A 20540-nucleotide genomic window follows, 5' to 3' on the forward strand; every position below is an offset into this window, starting at 1 on the left:
GCCTGGCCATGGCCCCTCATACTGGCTCCAGAATGAACTGTCTCTAGCCCCTCCGGGAGGTGAGAGCTGTGTGTATTTTTCGCTCGCACAGCCCAACAATTGCAAACCACATTCATTCACCTCCCCGCCCCCCCTCCCCCAGGTTAACCAGCCTGGATCATGTGGGGGGGGGCAGTCTGCGGGCACAGCGGGTAGTGACCTGGACGGCCTCCGACTCCTGGCTTCCGCACGGGGCACTACAGCCCGGTGGGGGCACGCGGGCTCCCGGCGGCGCGCGCCCTGCGCACCCACGCGCGGCCCCCTCCCGCGGCTGCGGGGCGCGGCCAGCGCCGGGCACCCGCCCCGAGCGCAGCGGAGTTCCTTGAAGGCCGGCGGCCGCCGCAGAGCCGCCCTCCTCCCCGCCGTGACGCGCGTGCCCCGCAGCGCGCAGCCGCAGCGCCGCCAGCATGCGCGCCGAGGCCCGCGGCGGCCTGGAGCGCTTCCGCAGCGCGGGCAAGGGCCGGGGGCTCCGCGCGCTGCGGCCCTTCCACGTGGGCGAGCTCCTCTTCTCCTGCCCGGCCTACGCCTCCGTGCTCACCGTGGGCGAGCGGGGCCACCACTGCGAGTGCTGCTTCGCCAGGTACGCGGGGGACCGTGCGGGGCTCGCGCGGGAGGGAGGGGCCACGTGCGCCGCGCTCGGCGGAGCCACAGCCGGCGCCGCCCCACGCGTGCCCGTTTTAACTTGGGCACCCTGTGGTCCCGGGGCCCGGGAGGCCATCCCGGGGTGGGCGGTTCCCCAACCCCCAGGGAGCGGTGACTCGATCAGCCAGCGACCCTTCTGGTCGTTCTTGGGGGAGGGGAGGAGCGCGCTCATGAGACTGTGCTCCCTGGATGGGAGCGAGGGGGAGGAGGTTGCTGGGAGAGTGTTTGACCATAGTACATCACACACTTCCTGTGTGTGTGGACGATAAGCCTTAAGGGAGCTTTGGAGCAGGAAAGTATGCTGGGACCCTCCCCACCCTACCGCATCTCCTCATGTCACAGGCACGCTTTATCTTAAGAAAGAGATCGTTTTACGGTTGGGAAACCGAAGCCCAGAGAGGAAGGGTGGCTGTGTGTACACAGCACTAATTAGGGGCTGGAGCCTGGCCTGCCTCCTGCCGCCAGTTCCCACCCACTTCCGTGCGTCGTGAGTTTGCTGCGGCTGGAGGTCGTCGGAGGTCTGGCTTTGGAGTTCAGCCTGTTCCAGGCCCTCGAGGACCCGAGGAAGGGTCCCTGTCCTACTTGCTTTGAAGGCCAGTGTCTTCAGCTTTGAAATGGAGATGATGGTGGGTTAGATTAAGCCAACCTGAGGTTCTGCAGGTACCTCTTGAGGACGGGGCTGAGGCCAGCACTCAACGAAGCTCTCAGCCTCCCAGACCCATGTGTCTCGTTCTGCAATAAGGCAACAAAAGAATGGACAAAGGCTGAGTGTTAGAGTAATCTCGGCCCGGACTCCCCGCCAGAACTGTCTTCCGCTCGAGGGTACCTGGAAAGGACTAGACGCAGAGCCATGCGCGGGCAGCGGAAGGGCTGTATCTGATGTACCTCTTTGAATTGGTGAGCCAGGAGCTAAAGGGTCATGGCACCACTTTGCGACGTTTGAGTGAAGTGAGCGCTGGGTTTTCCCAAAGTTAAAAAGGCTGCTGCGACGGGTTCCTTGATCTTCCGAGCCTCACAGTGGCTGGGAGTCTGCGGCAGTGTGGGTGTCTGCAGAGCGGGTCACCCAGCACGGGGGGCCCCCATCAGGGGTCCTGGTGCTGGCTGGAACAGTGTGCAGCGAGCTGATGTGGCCTTGTCCAGTGCGTAGTGGGGACTCATGGACCTGCCAGTTCTCTCCTCCTGAAACTGAATATGTGCGTTGACTGCCTCCCTCTTTGGGAGTGTCTGGTTGTTCACAGGCACCAAGCCTCCTGGGGCTTACAGATCATTCAGCCTCAGGAGCCCTGCCATTTGTGACAAAATTTGTGCTCTCTCTCTATATATATATACACACACATATATATATACACATATATGTACATACATATGCAAACATATACATGTATATATAACATTTCTCTCTATATACATATGTAAACATGTATGTATACATATATGTGTATATATATCATTTTTGATTGACATTTGTTAGTGCCACTCACCATTGTCTCAGCTCCTCCTGCAGGGCTGCCTGGGCAGTCGCCCCTCTTCCATTTAGCTTATATAACTTCTGTCAGCCGCCAGAGTCCTTGGAAATCAACTACAATATTGAAAGAGAAACAAAACTCATGAGATGCATGCATCTAAAAAAACAAACTTTGTATCTTATGTCATGGTTTCTATTAAATCTGATTAGTTTTGCTAGATGGTTCTTATAGACTGAGTTACTTGGTCTCTTCTTTGCACACGACTGAGGCCCGACCTGTCCGTACCGGTTAAAGGGATACATATATGCCTCTGCAGGGACTCAGGAAGAGGAGCATTCTACAAATGGCGGTGCGGGTAGGTCCCTGTGCCACAGCCCCAAAGAAAAGCTCCCTCCATCCTTTCTTGTATAGTGAGAGCATTATCATTAAGTTGAATGAGCCGCCTGAGATGTCAGGCCACATCTGCCATATCAGAATTTAACTAACTTGGAAGGAAAAAATATAATTTATTCAGGGGTGAGTATATTGTATTAACTGAGAATAAAGATAAATTTGTTTCTATGTTTAGTTTTCCCAGACAGGGTTTCTCTGTGTAGCCTTGGCTGTCCTGGACTCACTTTGGTAGACCAGGCTGGCCTCCAATTCACAGAGATCTGGCTGCCTCTGCCTCCCCAACTGCAGGGATTACAGGCTTGCACCACCATGCTCTGCCAAAATAGGATTCTTAGTGCCAGGAAAATTCCCTCCCTCCCCCCGGAGTTTTAAATTAGTATCACATTTTCTCAGCTTGGTGGGTGACATTTGGGAAGATGCAGATCTTGCCTCAGCTGCTAGAAGGCAACTCCTAAAAATATAACTTCAGGTGAGAGCAGTCCCTTTTACACACACACAAGCACCCATATGTTTATATCTGTGTTTGGTCACTGGTTAACCTTCTGTCAGACTTTTAAAGGAGACACACTTTCACATATATGTATGGACCTTCTTTAAACACATATTTCAAACTGAAAATTGGACACTCTGACTCTTGATTTCTTTTTGGCTCGGCTGTAAGCAGGTGTTGACTAGAATATTCATTCTGCCCCCAGGACTGAGGTCTTCCTCTTGGCCTTTGTTCTCTGGCTCCTGGGACGCCGTGTGACAGGGATGGTGTCTTGCAGCAGCACTCCCTGTGTTTCACTCTCCCACCCCACTTGCTTTAAGAACGGAAGTGATGAAGATGGCCTGTCATGAGTCATTAGACTTTTGCCCTCATGTCCTCAGGTTTATGCCTTAGCAGGGTCCATCTTGCCTCTACCATTGCCTAGCCTGGCAAAAATAGGCTTTAGTAGGTTTAAGTAAGGCCCCTGAAATCCTGGTGCTGTTTCTTAAAGTTCTCTGAATGAGATCCTGTCTCGAACCCTGCATTAAAAGAAGATAAGGTGCTCAGTGCTCTCTAGCTCCAGCTATTCTAGAATGTTCTACAAGAATATGAGGAAATACGGCCCGTGTTGTGAAAAGAATGCTGTAATTCCAGGAACATGCTATGCGAGGTGGAGGGGTTCAACCTGAAACCTGCCGTTCTCTTGAGCCTTCCAGAACAGTAATGGGTTTTCACGCTCTTCTGAAACCCAGAGTCCCCGTTACACTCACATAGGCAGGGCTCCTTGAGAAAGTATCTTACCACTGCAGAGTTCTCACACACCGTGTGTGTGTGTGTGTGTGTGTGTGTGTGTGTGTGTGTGTGATCTGTCTTCACACACAGCAGAAGAGGGAATTGTATGTCGCTGCAGGTAGTTGCTGGGAATTGAACTCAGACCCTCTGGAAGAGCAGCCAGTGCTCTTCACCACTGAGCCATCTCTCCAGCCTCACACAGTACTTTTTAGCATGAGATTAGACAAACATTTAGTAAGAATGAGAGAAACAGAAATTTCCACTTTAAAAGGTCACCAGGATTCCTGTTTCCTCCCTGGGTCATACCTTGATTCTTCTAGGGTTGGCTGTTAAAGTCAAGCCTTATCCTTCAGATTGTAGTGTGTGTGTATGTGTGTGTGTGTGTGTGTGTGTGTGCGCGTGGTGCATGCTCGCACTCGCTCGCCTGTGCAGGCATATGTGCGTATGCTTATGCATGTGCTTTCTCGAACACAGGTTCTGAAGCCAAATCTGCCTGTTCTCCATCACTCTTGCCTTGACAGGTAGAAGCCCAATGTCTCCGCAGGGTGGTGGCCCCGGTCCTTTTCCTGGTTTGTTGTTGTTTTGTCTGAGACAGGGCTCTCTGTAGCCTTGGCTGTCCTGGAGCTTGCAGAGATTTCCTGCCTCTGCTGGGTTAAAGGCCAGTGCACTGTGTCCAGCCCTCATTAAAAAAAAAAAAAAAATTCTACTCAGTTGCCCAGGCTAGCCCTGAACTCTCTCTCAAACTTCCAAACCTGCCTCAGCCTCCTCAGTAGCTGGGATTGCAGACCCAGCCACCATGCTGAATGCATTATTTGTAAAATGTTTTACAGTCAGTTGGCTTACCAGTCTTTGTATCTCGGGCAGATATTGGTGCTTTGGGATAGGATTTAGGGCTGCGTGCATCTTCTGTGTAGACCATTGCTGCTTGATGGAGTGCTTTAAAGCTCATGGTGGGAGCCACACAGCTCCTTCCATCTCTGCTCATGTACCTTACCTCTCTGTAAGAGCAAGACAGCATTTGTAAGTGGCCTCTTTGTTTGTTTGTTTCATTTTCAGGACTTCTCTGTATAGATGGGATTTCTCACGTATAGCTTTGCCAGGAGGCTTCCGGTGGCATGCTTGTAGGACAAGCACGTTGCTCACTTCTGGTTGAAGGTTCTTTAAAAATGCTTTTTAAACAGCTCTCTAGTTCCTCTGTAAAGGCCCAGGCTGGGGCTGCAGCCTGAGTGTGGCCTGAGAGAAGCTCAGGACCGATGAGAATTGAGTCTGTTTTAGAATTCAAAGAGGTGGAAATGCCCAGAAAGTCTCTACTGTATTTCGATGTTTCAAGCTTCCCCTCTTGTGCAAAGGCTGATTGTTTCTTTCTCCTGTTACTATAGAAAGGAGATATTATCACTTTTCAGCCAACTTTCTTTCTGCCTTCCCCAGCGCCTTGGACGGATTCCGTGCAGGCAACCACAGCGCTGGTTCCAGGGCTCTTTCCTCTGCTGCACAAAGCCTGTTTCCTGCCGTGCAGAGACAGCCCTTTGGCCACCTCTTTGAACTAATGTGTGTCCTGATCCTCCCCTGGAACTGACCAGGCCTACAACAGGCATCTGCTTGTGCTTGGCTGAGTTCGCCCTTGCTTCCCTGGGGAGCCTGGCTGGCTTGTATCCAGGCCTGCCCTCTCTGAGGCTTGTGGGAGGCTGCCAAGCCTGGGCCTCTGTTCCTCTCAGGGACCTGGGACGCTCTGCATCCTAAGGGTCCCTTCCCACCCACATCTGCAGCTTCACATCTGTGGGTTCTGAAAAAGCCTGCACTAGTTTAGGGGTGCAGTTCTCAGGCAGGGAATTGACTGAAGTACCTGTCTTTTCAGGCTTGAACCCCGACCTTGGTCTCATTAGCTCTCTGAGCTGTCACAAAGCCACACACCTCACTTTGTGTCACTTCGGCTGACTCCCTGCCTGCCACCCTCAGAGGCCTCCTTTTCAATTGCAAAGGCGTTCACAGGGACACAATAGAACAGAAGGAAACCCGGGCTCTTCAAAACTTCTTGGAAGGATGGGAATATGCAATTTAGTGGGAAAATAATACCAAAAAAAAAAAAAAAATGTCTTGAAGGTTCTAGAAACAACTCATCTTTTCAGGGCACATGCCGGCTGCGGATCCAGCTGTGTCTCCTCAAATCTTCAGTCAGAAATTTAAAAATAGAGCACAGCTCCTCGTGCAGATTTATTAACGTAGAACCTGGTGACTCTCGTCTATGAAGTGGCAGGTTGCATTGTGCTGTTACAGGGCACTGGGTGAGCCCTTCTGGGAGAGAGCGCATCCGAAAATTCGTAAGACCTTATTTTGAGCAAGTTCATAGCAAATTGAGAGCTTACCATTAATAACAAGGATGTAGACTCTGATTCCTGGGGTGCATTGGTACCTGGAGGACAGGAGGACAGGAGTCGCCCCAGAGGAGAGAGAAGGGTGCTCTCAGGAGAACTGCTTTTCACACCAGGGCTTTCAGGCCAGCCCCAGGGTGTCCAACGGTAGACTAGTGGAAAAATTGTTACATCATGGCACTAGACAGAAGTTGTTAAAAAATCTGCGGGAAAATGAAAAGTTCTGGAGCCGCAGAGATGGCTGGATGGTTGAGAGTGCTTGCAGCTTTTCCAGAGGACTCAAGTTCAGATCCCACCACCCAGGGTGGGCAGCTCAGAGCGGCCTGTGACTCCAGCTCCATAGGGCCATGACGCCATCTTCTGGCCTCTTTGGGCACTACTCTCTCTCTCTCCCTCCCCTCCCCAACCTGTGCCTCCCTCTCTCCATCCCTCTGTCTCTCTGTCTCTCTCTTTTTCTCTCTCTCTCCCATGCATGCATGGCATTCATGATACACAAGTGGATTGGAAGTACCTTTTCAGAGACACGGTCCTGCTTTGCTGATAGTTTCTGTGGTGACATTCCTGTGAGATGTACTTCTCGTGAGCCTGGACAGTCTTACCTGTCACTTCCCAAACCTACAATGATACCCTCAAATGTCTGTCAAGCCTCCGAGGTTAGGGGCTTTAGTTAGTAGCCGCTAAGTTCTCAGAGAGTGTAAACTGTGGCTCTTTTTTGCCCCACACAAAAGTACATTTCTGAAGCGCTTACAATGTTATACATACCTAGAAACGATTAGGAAGAAACCAGGATACTCCAGTAGACCGTGTTCTGGTGTTGACACAACACAGACTTCACCTCAAAGGGTGTAAAAGACAGTGCAGTTCCTTTTAAAGGATTTTTAAAGTTGAGAGCGGGTGCGTGTGTCGGGAGGACCGCCTGCAGGGTGCTGGAGGGGCTGCTCTCAGCCCAGCGCTGTCGTGTAAGGCCCCTCTCCCTTGCCAGCAGTACACCCGAACTTTTCTAGACAATCCCCCCCGCCCCCAGAGAAATTGCATTTATGGGGAAAGGACCCATCCTGAGTCCCTCGGGCCATCCCGGGCCACTGTTTGTTTCACCTCACTAGATTAAAGTTTCTCTTGGGCCTCCCCGGAGCCCTGTCCGTTATCCCTCCTATAAAGTGAGCAAAAGAGAGAAGTGGTGTCTTAGCAACCTTCTAGGATGCAGGAGGACCAGCTGCTGTGTATGGCAATGCCAGGACAGCTGGCCACTCACTCTCCCTTGAGGCACCTGTACTCACACTCCGGTACACCCTACCGCCTGCAGATTTCAAGACTCTCACACTCAGACCCTCAGGTGTGGCTCACAGTCCACTGCACACCTTTCTCTTCTCCCGCATGCTTAAGCCTGTGTTTGAACAACTTTAACACAGTCCCCAGTTCTGGATCATGGGCTGGATAGTCCTCAAATTCTTTTCAGCATCTACGCTGTGAGTCCTGAGTTGGCCTGAGCTGAGGGATTCCTCAGGCTGCTGAGGGCAGCCCATGTCCCACGCAGAACAGCATGCTCTCATTCCAGCAGTGTGGGAGACTTGGGATATTAGTTGCTGCCTCATGTCCTAAATATTCTCTGTGTCCCCCAGAGGAGTCCAGTCAGACTTTTAACAAGCCTCAGAACAAAGCTGGAGCTGAGGGGACTGGTCAGCCGCCTCTGGGAAGAGGCCGCTGCTGCGCCTGGGTCCTAATTCACCTTCACCAGCCTCGGTATTAAAGCAATGTGGACAGCATCTTTCATAGTCGCACAAAACCCTGCAGCCCGAGCGCTGTCCCGGTTCCCTGACCAGGGCTATAATAGGGCTGTGTCACAATTCCTCCCATCTTTGTTCCTTGCCCACAGGACGGCAGGCCTTGCTAGCATGGGCACCCTCGCCGGGACAGAGCTGACTTTGCGTCTGATTGCCTTATTTCAGCCTGGTGAAGCTGTGGCTCGCTGCTACCCTCTCGCCTTTTCTCTTTGTCAGCCGGCCAGGGCCGCCTCTGTCAGGTGTCACGCATTAGTTAAAAAGTAATTGTTATTGCCGGCCCCCTGAACGCCACTGTCCATTCCCTCCGTGGCCAAGCTGGGAAAGCGTTTGTTTGAGCAGCGGAAGGTAGGGGGGGGACCAGCACCACCTGTAGCACCGGCTAATTAGCAGGCTTGTTAATTACCAGCCTCACTTGATCATCTCCGTGGCTGTGGCTTTTAGAAGCAAGAGGAAAACCATTGTGTATCTGCTCCCTTAGAAAGTGACAGAGCCTCTTCCACGCTCTGTTCCTGTCACTCATAATCGAACACTTGCATTTTCTAGTTACATTTCATTTTTCCCCTTTGTAGATAGTCCATGAGCCTTCTGCTCATAGCAAGTCATATATTTGCCCATAAAACAAAGGCTTCAGAAACATCAGTTCTGTAGCTATGATCTGAGTGGGTGTACTGAAGATATTTTGGTAGTTGATATTATTGTAAAAAAAAAAAATTACAAAAGCACAAAAGAGTCTAATTAAAGGGCCTGCATAATGCTTAGTATTTACTGAATATTTACCATGTTCTAAGCAGGGTATCCAAACTTTGCATATTTAATTCTCATATCGAACCTTCGATGTCCCAACTATATATTCATGTCCCATAGTGGTGGAAACAAGATCAGAAAGTATTTTTGCTTTCCTGCAGCCTCCATCCCATAGCCTGCCAAGCCCCAAAGAAGGTGAAGTGCTCCAGCGGGGTGGAGGGAGAGTGGGTTCATCCTGTGTGTGGCTGGAAAATCAGAGCAGGGGAAGAGGCTCAGGTTTTCTTTCTGGAAGCTTCCACCAGCTTCTGGAGTCCTTTCTGTAGTTGTTGGGCAGCCCAGGCCAGGTGCTGCGTGCTTATGTGAGCGTTCATCAGCAGGACAGCTAAACACCCTGGTCCCTGCTGCGGGGGCCACTTCGTCCTAAGAAGAGCTGCACCCACAACTGAGTCCCTGAGCAGATAAGCTGCCCAATCCCGCTGCCTGGACACAGGGCAGCTCTGCCTTCTAGAAGCATGGTAGCATCTTCTGGAGAACTGGGGGGCTGGAGGAGGCTCAGTTGAAGAGTGAGCCTAGTATGCAAATACATGAAGCTGTGGGTTCAGTCCCCAGCACAGGATAAGTCGGGGCAAATTTGTAACTCCAGCACTAAGAAGTTCAAGGTCATCCTCAGTTACATTGCAGGTTGGAGGCCTTCCTGCAGGCAAAGACACTTGCCACCAAATCTAACAACTCGAGTTTGAACCTTGGGACCCACAGAGTGGAAGGAGGGAACCAACTCCAGTGAGTTGTCCTTTGACCTCAACATGCATTGTGGCATGTGCTCCCTCCCCTAAGAATATATCTCTAAAGTCTTGGCTCCAGCACAGAGCAGTCACAGCATTGGTACTTCCTCTGCAGTCACCCAGGGCTCAGGACCGGGAGAGGTAATTGGTGACTTGCTCATGTAACTAGCTTCCTTTATTGTTGGATTTTTTTACGGAGATTCAGGTGTTTTGTTGTTGTTGTTTGCTGTTGTTTGTTTCCATCTCTGGACTTTTTGGATCAGGTTGTGTCTTAGGGCTCTATTGCTGTGAAGAGACACCAAGACCATGGCAACTCTCATAAAGGCAAACATTTATTCGGGGCTGGCTTACGTTCAGAGGTTTAGTCCATTGTCATCATAGCAGGAAGCCTGGTGCATGCAGACAGACATGGTCCTGGAGGAGATGAAGGTTTTATATCTGTATCCACAGGCAACAGGAAGAGACAGTGAGCTGCTGGGCCTGGCTTGAGCTTCTGAAACCTCAAAGCCCGCCCCACAGTGACATACTTCCTCTAACAAGGCCACGCCTCCTAGGAGTGCCCTTAGTTCTCTGTGGGCCTCTGCGGACATTTTTATTCAAACCACCACAGGCTACTTACTCCAAGTCAAGTTTTAGCACCATGTGTTCTTCACACCAGGCTTATCTCAGTGTTTGCCTGCCCCTGTGGTGGAGAGAGGCCCCGTGAAGACTCCTACCAGTTATACTCAGGCACTCCTGGCTGTCCGTTTCTCCTAAGCACATGTACCTTCCGCCATAGTGCAGGTTCTAGCTCTGTCAGTTTTGGGTTAAAGCTCAGCCATGAGACTTTGTTTTTTGTTGTTGTTGTTTGTTTTTTTTTTTTTTTTTTCTTTCATGTGTGTCAAAGTTGGCTTTTGTCAACTGGACGCAAACCTAGCAGACCTGAGAAAAGGGAATCTCAGTGTGGGGCTGCCCACATCAGACCATACTGTAGGGAAGTCTGTGGGGACATTTTCTTCATTGGTGGTGGGCTGGGCCCGTGTGATCCCTGGGCGGGTGGTCCTGCAGTCTGTAAGAAAGGTCTCTGAATAAGGAGCCAGTAGTTCATGGCAGTCTGCTTCAGTTCCTGCCTCGAGTTCCTGCCCTGGCTCCCCTTCACGGTGGACTGTAAGTTGTAAGCCAAATAAACCCTTTTCTCTCACAAGTTGCTTTTGGTCAGTGTCTTACCCTAGCAGCAGAGAATCTCCCTAAGACTGTGTGTGTGTGTGTGTGTGTGTGTGTGTGTGTACACGCAGGTGCAGTTCCCCATGCATTTGCACATGGAAGGCAGAAGAAGGTGGTGTCTCCTATCACACTACCCCTTTCCTTTTGTTTCTTTTTGAAACAGATCTCTTGGCCTATTGGCTAGATGGCCAGTGATCTCCCAGAATCCACCTGTCCTATTTCCATGCCCCTCAGTACTGGGTTACAGCTGTGCCCCACTTACCCGGTTACATGGGTTATGGGGATGTGAGCTCAGTTTGTCGTGTTTGCAAAGAGGCCACTTTTTGACCCCCTTTACTACAGACGTTTGAAGTAGTAGTATGTGTGTGTTTCCACATGTGGGAACAACTGAGCATCTGTTTGCAGTCGCTGCCTGGCCTTTCCCAACCCAGGCTCTCCAGGTCGACATTTAGTTTCTTCCTAAACAGCAGCCGGCAAAGTGGCTGGTTTCCCCTTCCTGCTGCAGAAGCAGCTCACTCGATTGCCACCTTCAGAGCGGGAAGCAGGATGTGAGCAGGAGATAGTGGTGAAAGCAGCTCGTGTAGGAGGAGGGAGCAGGTTTGGTGTGCATGCTCCTGGCCGTTGCTGGGGACATGGCTCAGGATGCTGGGCCCCGAGCAGCAGGCCAGTGTCCTGTGCTGAACAGGGAGGGGCCAGGCCACAGTGTACATCAGCCACTGTTTGCTTCTTGTCTGCTTCAAATCACATGGATCCCCTTGTGTTGAGACCTGCCTTGGGAAATGGGATTCCACACCAGCACATCTGTGGGGTGTCAATGTTAATGGCGTGCCGTTGAGCTAAGCCCCTGTGCCAGCCAGAGCAGAAGCCACCACCCCTTGTCTTGTTGGTCCCAAAGCTTCTCCAGCAGTCTTTTCCTGTGGTGTGTCTCGGACAGGTGTCCTGTGGAAAAGTCTCTCTCTGTGTGTGGCTTGTGAATCTTTAAAATTTTATACAGTTCTTTGGGTTTGGTGGGGGGGGGGTAGATTGGTGAGAAAAGTTATTAATTTTCATCAAACTGTCAAGGAGGAAGGTCTCTGATATTTTCTGTTACAAAACAAAAACAATAATCGAGGGTATCCTCCCAGTTGTAGCCACTCCAGGCAGGAGTCCGGGGTGAGCCCTCCTTGGTTGCACCCCGTTTCTGCTCCTGGCCTTTGGCGTCACTCCCAGGTCACAGCACTTGCCAAGGGCTGCCGTGTCACTTCACAGTGGTGTTTGAGCGCCCTCTGACCTCTTCAGCCGCTGTGTGAAGGGCAGGCAGCCAGCTTCTCAGCTGCTCTTCCCTGTGAACGGGGCGGGGCCTCAGGTGGTTCAGGGCAGAGGATTCACCCTGCTGCGTTCGTGGGCTCCTGAGCTGCCACAGCACATAAGCTTTGGGTTTCTCGGTGTATCTCAACACCAAGATACCTTTTTCTCCCTCATGTCTTCCAGCCAGTCCCTGGAGTCAGGCACTTCCCTGCACGCTGTAACAGTCAGCTTAGTTCTCTGGCTGGCGTTCCAGGGTCACTTTCTCCGTTAGGGAGGAACATGGCTCCTGCCCTGCACCGCTGAGAAGCAGGGAAGATGTCGCAGTGCTAAGATGAAGATCTCTGTGAGGCGCCAGCTCTTCCAGCCTGCAGAGGTGGCTAGAGGAGGGAGGTCTGACAGACACTGCACACTGGACATCCCTCCCCTCCCAGCTCCGGCAGGACTGCCTTTGGCATCAGTTTTCCTAGGGACAGTTTGACAACAGGTTTTTCTTACAGATTTTGCTCTGACTTATTTGATAGAGTCATTCCTTACTTTAGAAAAAAATTAAGATTTAGAGTAAAAACATTTTATTTATGTGCCTGTGTGTGCGTGTGTAAGTTGATGTGTGTCATGTGTGTGCAGGTGCCCAGGGACCAGCTTCCTTGGAATTGGAGTTAGAGGCAGGTGTGAGCTGTCCAGTGTGGGTTTCAAGAACCAAACCTGGGTCCTCTGCAAGACCAGTAAACATCCAGAACCAGCGAGCCTTCCCTCCAGCCCCCAGCTTAAGATCTCTGTGTGTGTGCTTTAATTCAGTAGTTCCGCCATTTTTGAAAAACCTTTGGCTACACACACACACAGTAGCTCTACGCACATAGGCATGCATACACATAGCTCCTCACACATAGGCGTGCACACACATAGAGTAGCTCCACACAGATAGGAGAACACACACATAGGAGCTCCTCACACATAGGCACATACATAGAGTAGCTGCTCACACACACGCGCACACACACAGGAGCTCCTAGGGCCCGGGTGGCAGCACTGCCCTGTCCTTTGTGAGAAGCAGGAGAATCACGTGGCAGTGAGCAGGCCACAAGGACAAAGTGTTGAAGGGACCGCAGGGCAGCAAGTGTACCCCTGCACAGAGTGGGCGTGCATGCCAGCCAGCCCACACCATGACACCACATTCAAGAGCAGGTTGCACCTTGCCAGGTGGCATTACATTGTGTGCACAGCTCTGGGATCCCCTTTGACTCCCCCTCCCGTGTTCCCTGTACTCCTGGTGTGCCCAGCCCCGAATCAGTGCAGGCTCTGCCCGAGGTCTCTCGCCGCCTGGCCCAGCACGCTGCTTCGAGCCTGCGTCTCACCACTGCGATGGCCTTTTCTGTTTTTAAGGAAAGAAGGACTGTCAAAATGCGGACGATGCAAGCAGGCATTCTACTGCGATGTGGACTGTCAGGTATGTGGGGCCGGCTGGGGAAGGCCTGCTGTCCTCCGGAGGTGGGGACCCGGGTGCTGCCATTGTCCCCAGCTTCCTGCCACACAGCTCCCCCTCCATCTGAGCACCCCAGGTGTGCATGCTCCCAGCAGTAACCTGCCCGTGTGACAGGCAGTCACAGCCTGCAGCCGCATGCAGGGCCAGAAGCGTGGTGGGCAAGAGGTGACAAGGCTACGGGAAGACGGGGCCAGCTGCTTCGGCCTTACCTCAAGGGTGACAGTTTGCACCAGGGACGCGTTGGCCTACTTTGGGAAACGTAGGGAAGTGGGAAGAAGGAGGCTGCCTTCATGCCACAGACCTTGGTTGTCCTGGGTCCCTCCTCTTGGGCCGTTAGAACCCAGCCCGATGGCGGCTGGGTCCCAGGGAGCCCCTCCAGCTGCAGAGCCAAGGGGCTGTGGCTGTGACCTCAGACAAAGCTTGTACCCTGTACCCTGCCTGGGCTGAGGCTCTGGAGATGGTGCGACGGGCGCGTCTCAGGTTGGATCCTGCAGTGTGTGACTGGAGAGATGAGCGAGGGAGCTGTGTGAGACCTTGTAGGACATCCTTCTGAGGGACTGCAGAGGGTACATGCCTTTACTGTGACGCCCACGCACTGATGCTGTTCGTAGAAAGCGCTGCAGGGCCTGTGGGGGACCTGTGGTCTTACTTCACAACCCTGTCTATCCACCCAAGTGCAGGATGTACTGGGAATTGTGTCTCTAAAAAAAGTACATTTGTGTGTGGTACATATGTACCTGTGCGTTCTCATGTGTAGGTATACACGCGTGTGGGTGCATGTATGTAGAGGCCACAGGTGTCTTTCTTGATTGCTCTCCATTTTCCTTACTGAACCTGGAACTCACAGCTTCAGCTGGTCTGCCCATCCTGCCTGTCCCCACCTCTCGAGGGCTGAGATTACAGACTGGCAGCCACAGCCACCCAGCTTTTACACAGGGCCTGGGGATCTGAACTCCCATCCTCACATTTGTGAAGCCACAAACGCACACATGCCGTTACATGGGGGTGGGGGGCATCTGCACCAGCTCTAGGTCTGCACCCCATGTCCTGAAGCTCCCCCTGCTGCTCCACTTCTAGCGACTGGTTTTCCGGGTCAGCTGCTCAGGCTTTTGGACTCAGCCCACTTAGAGTAGGAGCCACTGCTAAGCCCTGTATCTCGGCTGACAGAGAGCGCCAGGGCACAGCAGACATGGGCATGCTGGCACAGGAAGCTGACACGCCCTTGCCTCAGCAGGCTTCCTGAGGTGGCCAGCCTGAGCAACAGTGGGCACAGGCGTGCGCTTTGGTCCAGTGTTCAGGCCCAGCATTGTGTCTAGATGCTGTGACTTGTTGTGGTTGGGCCTTGACACACTCAGGTGACTGTCTCTCTACGGGAGCCAGACACTTCCAGAAACATCAACTCATTCGCTCCTGGTTCCTTTAGAAGCAAGGGTAGGCAGTGGTCTGCAGGTAAAGAGAGGAGATGTGACATGGCCAGGTCCCAAGTGCCTACCTACAAGCTCCAGAGAGGACAGCTGTGCCCACAGTGAAGCATGGGCAAGGGAGGCCTGCGTAAAGGGTGACGCCCTAAGCAAGCGTGTGGGAGTGGTGTAAATAATACCAGACTGCTTGCACAGCAGATTTTCTGTCAGTCTGACTGGACAGAAGCTTAGCTGTGTGTGAGGGATAAAGAGGCTTGTCTGTGTAGCCTAGAAGTTCAGCAGAGCCCCTCAGAGCGTGTGATGTGCTGCCATGCCCCCATGCCCCACCCCCGGGCACATGGATGCAGATACGTTTCCACAGGGCTCAGTGGGTAGCGATGATCCCATGAGTCACCCTGATCTGTGTTAGGATTTGGAGGTGTGCATGTGGTTCTTGACACTTTGGCCTTCCCAGTTCGCAGACTCCAGAAGCTCATCTGGTGCTGGCTCACGTTAATTAATGTCCATGCCAGAGTGCTTGCTGATTGCCCTCCATCAACACCCAGAGTTTGCACAGTCAACCCCAAAGGCCACCTAGAAGGTGGCTGTGTCTAGTGAGGGGTTAGGGAGGAGCCCTGGGATGGAGGGAAGAGCTGGGAGTCTTTTGTGTTTGGAGGCGATAGGCTGTAGTAGCCTGATGGAACCTCCTGGTTCCTCATCCTGTCACATGACTAAGTAGGTGGCACTTGTGTCTTGGCTTCTGGATTTAATCTGAGCATGTTCTCTCTCTCTTCTTCTCTCCCTCCCTCTCTCTCTCTCTTGCTCTTGTTCTCTCTCTCTCTCTCTCTCTCTCTCTCTCTCTCTCTCTGTGTGTGTGTGTGTGTGTCTGTCTGTCTGTCTGTCTGTCTCTTCCTGTTTCCTGAAAAAGAGGCATGGCCACAGGGAGTTTTCCCCCTTTGGTAATTAAGAACTAGGTGAGTGAGGGGCAGTGTCTTCTAACAGACCAGCCAGGAGGAGTTAGGAGAAATGAATGCCCATGTGTGTTATTTCTCAGGAAAGTGAGCTTGTGGCTGAAGAATGCCTTAAGAATTGCAGTCAGGTAGTAGAGAAGTAGCTTGAATTTTGAGGTGGTAAAAGTGTAACTTTAGGGGAAAAAAATCTTAGAAAAGGTGGAAAGTATTTTTAAAAGAATATACAGTTGCCCTTTTAGAATCTTTGCACAGTGTGTGTGTGTGTGTGTGTGTGTGTGTGTGTGTGTGTGTGTGTGTTTAATTTCTTATCCACAGAATTGTGGCAGGCTGCCTCTGACAGAAGAGTGTGCTCTCGGTGGGACTAAAAGCAGGGCTTCTGGGATGCAGCTCTGTTGGGAGGGAACTTCCGGCACATGTGTGAGGGTCTGGGTTCCAGCCCCAACACCATGAAAATAAATCAAGCTTGTGTCACTCACCTGTTCTCTTAGCATTTGGGAGAGAAAGCAGGAGCTCAAGGCCAGCCTTGGCTTTGTAATGAGTTCTAGACCAACCTGGGCTATATGGCATATAATTTCTTAAAACAAACAAAAATTCTCAAAGCTGCCTGATACTTCTGTTTCTCTCTTTTTTTTTTTTTTTTTCAAAAAATTTAATTTTTTTTCATGGATATGGGTATTTTGCCTGCAGGTACGTCTGTCTACCATGTAGTATCTGGTGTCCATGGAGGCCAGAAGTGGGGGTCAGTTCCTTTGGAACTGGAGTTCCGGATAGTTGTGAACCACCCCGTAGGCGCTGAAAATTGAGCCCAGCCCCCTGGAAGAGCAGCGAGTACTCTTGACCCCTGAGCCATCTCTTCAGGCCCTAATTTTTTTTAATTAAAAATAGGCAGTGTCATTGGAGTACTTGTCCTTTTTCCTTAGTCCATGTCTCTCACATCACCTTCCAGGAAGAATCCCAAGTGAACCGAAGTCTGTCCTAAAGAGGGTCGTTGTTGTGGCAAATCTAGCTTGAGCGGCTTACGCAAGCTCTGCATTTCCTGTTCTAACGCGGTCATAGACCACTTGAAGTCGAAGGTTCTGTGCCCTCTCCCGCTCCTGGTGCAGCAGCAAGGCCGGCTTAATCACTAACCCTAATTAGGAGTGTTCCCGGGCTTGCGTCTACAGGTTCAAGCCTGTGAGTGACCGCCGACTGTCCAGGGTGAAGGCCTTCGTGCATCGCAGGCTCCAGGTCTGATTAACGCTGGAGGAAGGCGTGAAATCACAGACCCGAGAAGTAGCGGGAGGATCATGTTATTTACAGCCTTGCGGCAGTGCGCAGGGATTAAGAGGCCTGCGTGGCCGCCCATTGCTGCTGCAGAGCGGAGTCCAAAAGGGGGTCTCTGAGACCCCGGCTGGTAGCTGCCCTGCTTTAGGGCCTCAGCCTTCCTCCACAGGCTTCCCTCAGTAAGCGTCTCGGAAGACAGACTGTCACAGAAGTCAGTGTGTGCTGTATCATTTACACGAGTATTAATTTTAAATTAATATGTTACATTAATGCAATTGATTAACTTTGTTAAATGTTAGTGTTTCTCCCAGGAGTTGATGCCTGGGGAACACCAGGCCCCTCTTTCATAGTCGAGGAAACCAGCAGTGGAGAAACCCTGGTTGTTTTGAGACAGGGTTTCTCCATGTATCCCTGGCTGTCCTGGAACTCACTCTGTAGACCAGGCTGGCCTTGAACTCAGAGACTCACCTGCCTCTGCCTCCTTAGTGCTGGATGCATGGTGTATGCCACCATGCCCAGCTTGAGGTCCTGTCTTACGAATCCACAGTGGGCAGCTGCCCACCGGTGCCATTTTTCCTTGGCTGTCACGGGCCTTCCCCACCCCTTCGTCTGTGCCCAGTGGCCGTCCTGGCTGCAGAGGAGCCTGATGGGCTGTGTGGAGCCAACCCTACCCGTCCCTCGTCTGCCTCCCCCTGGTGCTCTCTGGTGCAGACCTCAGCTAAAGGCAGCTTCTGTGCTCCCGAGGCATGTCTTCTTTTCCCCCTTCTCCCTGCTCTAAGTTATATCGGGCACGGTGATATTTAACTCCACAGAGCATCTTGGCACAGAACCTAAGTCCCAGGGAGGTGCCAGGTGCTGTGGTAAATCATGAGGATGGATTCTGTGTCTCTCCCCTGGGGTTCAGTAGAGGAGAGACATTCGCTCAGCAACTCTACTGAGTGTCCTGGGAATGGCAGGCCTGGGAGTGCGGCCTGGGGTCCCAGCTGAGAATAAAGCAGGAAAGTTCCTTCATGCTAATGGGAACCAGTCATGCCCAAGTAGTGGGGAGAACTGAGACACAGAGAGCGAGGGGAAGGAGTGTGAGGGGAAAGGGCCGCTGCTGGGACAAGTTCTCCGTGGCAGGTTTCCTGAGAGGGTGACTGTGGGGAGCAGGGGAGACCAGCAAGAGTCAGGGAGGCGTGGGACAATCTGGGAGCTAGAGCCAGGCGGCAGGCACTTCAGGGGCACAGGTCCTGGAGGGAGGCAACAGGAAGGAGGGTGCCGCGGCCACAGAGAGTCGAGAGTGGAGGGACAGGCCGGGGGAGCTCCTGTCCCCACAGCCTTGCCAGTCAGAGAGTTCATGGGGCGAAGGGCGAAGGCCAGCATTCAGCTAAAGGGATGTGGCAGAGCCAGCTGCTGCTCCTGATGACAAAGAAGCACGAGTCTCTGCACCCCTCCACTGTGTTTGTACACTTGTGTGCGTACACACCCTAAAGATTAACTCTGGGTGCTCTTCTTGAGGAGTCGTCCACCTTGGTTTTTTGAGCCACAGTCTCTCACTGGCCTGGGCTGGCCACCTAGGCTGGGCTCTCTGGCCACTGCGTGCCCAGCAGTCCTGTCTCTGCATCCCCAGAGCGGAAATTTCAGCATCCCACCTCACTCAGCTTTTTTACAAGGGTGCTGGGACCCAGACTCAGGTCCTTATGCTTGCTTGGGCAAACACTGCACCAGTGACCTATCGCACAGCCTGAGTCTACCCCAGGGGCAGAATAGAAAGACTGGCCAGTCGAGGCGGAGTGAGTGTTTGCTGCTTCTGAAAGAACGGACTTGCTGTGTCCTGAGCTGGGGAAGGCAGAGGGCGGAACAGGACAGACCAATTCCATTGTGCACGAGAGAGTGCTGTCTGCATCGCCAGGGTACACAAGCCTCGCACGGTGTCCCCACTGTCCCCAGCCCCTCCTCCTGAGCCCTCAGCCGTTCCTGCCACTGCTTGGGTTTCCTTTCTGTTGCTGGGATAAACACTTAGACTGAAAACAGCCTGGGGAGGAAAGAGCTTATTTGGCCTATTCCTTCAGGTCGTATCCCCCATGGGAGGAAGTCGGTGCAGGACCCCAAGCAGGCGTGCTGCTCACTGGCCTGGTCAGCCTCCTGGCAGCCAGCTTTCTCACGCAGCCCAGGCCCGCTTGCTGGAGATGGTGCTGCCCACAGCAGGCAGACTCTCCCACATCAATCAAAACATTGCCTCGCAGACATGGCCACAGGCCAGGCTGGCCACCTTGAGTCCATTCTCAGGTGACTCTAGGTTGTGTCAGGTTTATAATGAAAAATATTCAAGATGGCTGCTTTCCTAGACTCCATCCATTCTTCAGTGGGCACTCCATGAAAGCTGTTTTTTGTTCTGATTTTATAACTGTCAGTAGTGACATCTGTGGAGACAGGTGAGTTTTCAGTGGTCTTTCAGGATGCCTGTCACCAGCTTTTGTGCTATCATTTGCTCTCATCCCAAAGTACTTTCTATATGGTGTTCAGAATGCCACGTTCTCCCACCACCTTCCCCCTGTCCACAGATGGCGTCCCTCCTGAGGGGTATGCAGTCTTCTCCCCTCTACTAGGAGCAAAAAGGCAGAAGGGCAAGATAGGGAGGACTGCAGGGGCTATAGAAAACACTCAGGAGCACTGTCACCAGCTCCCCAGCAGATGTCTTTGCTGGACCCTCGTTTGTACACAGTGGTGGTCTGTGATTTGTCCTGACTTGAGACCCGAGCTGAAAAGCACCATGGACCCGACAGGCAGACTCAGGTTTCCGCCTTTGTGGGTCTCTGCCCACACAGAATGTAGGAAGTGTGGGCCTTCCAGACAGGAAGCAGTCAGGTATGGTGGCTTATGCTTGTAATCCCTGCATTCAGGAGGCTGAGGCAGGTGGATTGCTATGGAGAAAAGTCTAGTCTGGGGCTATATAGTGAGTCCCAGGCCATCCTGAACTACAGCGTGAGACCCTTTAAAAAAAATCCCCCCCCCAAAAAAAAAAAAAAACAAAACAAAAATACACCTTGACTGAGCCAGAATCGAAGTTAGGGAATCGTATCTGTCTTTAAAATTTGTTGTTATCTTTAGTTTGTGAGCTTTCCAGAGGAAGCATGTTCCACTTGACCTGGATTGGGGGACAATGCTGCTGCTGCTTCTTTGTGTGTGTGTGTGTGTGTGTGTGTGTGTGTGTGTGTGTGTGTGTGTGTGTGTTTACCTATGTGTCTGTTTCTGTTTCTGTGTGTGGATGTATCTATATGCTGACAGTTGTTTTTTTAAACCCTAAAACCCTGACCAGAAAGAAGACTGGCCCATGCACAAGCTGGAATGCTCATCTATGGTTGTTTTTGGGGAGAACTGGAACCCTTCAGAGACGGTGCGGCTCACAGCCAGGATTCTGGCCAAACAGGTGAGGAAATGTGATAATGTCCAGCTGCATTGGTCTTCACTAAAGGT

General features: G+C 52.1%; 1 protein-coding gene across 1 annotated transcript in view; it reads left to right on the forward strand.

Annotated features, from left to right (window-relative positions):
- The first annotated feature begins 356 nt into the window (after nt 1-356).
- The window catches only part of Smyd2 (SET and MYND domain containing 2), a 36901-nt gene continuing 16717 nt past the window's right edge, over nt 357-20540 (forward strand). The window contains exons 1-3 of the mRNA XM_055609187.1: nt 357-619; nt 13348-13411; nt 20383-20493. Of these exons, the coding sequence (XP_055465162.1) occupies nt 447-619; nt 13348-13411; nt 20383-20493 (348 nt within the window). The 5' untranslated portion in view covers nt 357-446. The remainder of the gene's footprint in view (nt 620-13347; nt 13412-20382; nt 20494-20540) is intronic.

The sequence above is a fragment of the Psammomys obesus genome, unplaced genomic scaffold, assembly GCF_907164565.1.
Source record: "Psammomys obesus unplaced genomic scaffold, mPsaObe1.curated_primary_1811, whole genome shotgun sequence".
Lineage (NCBI taxonomy): Eukaryota > Metazoa > Chordata > Mammalia > Rodentia > Muridae > Psammomys > Psammomys obesus.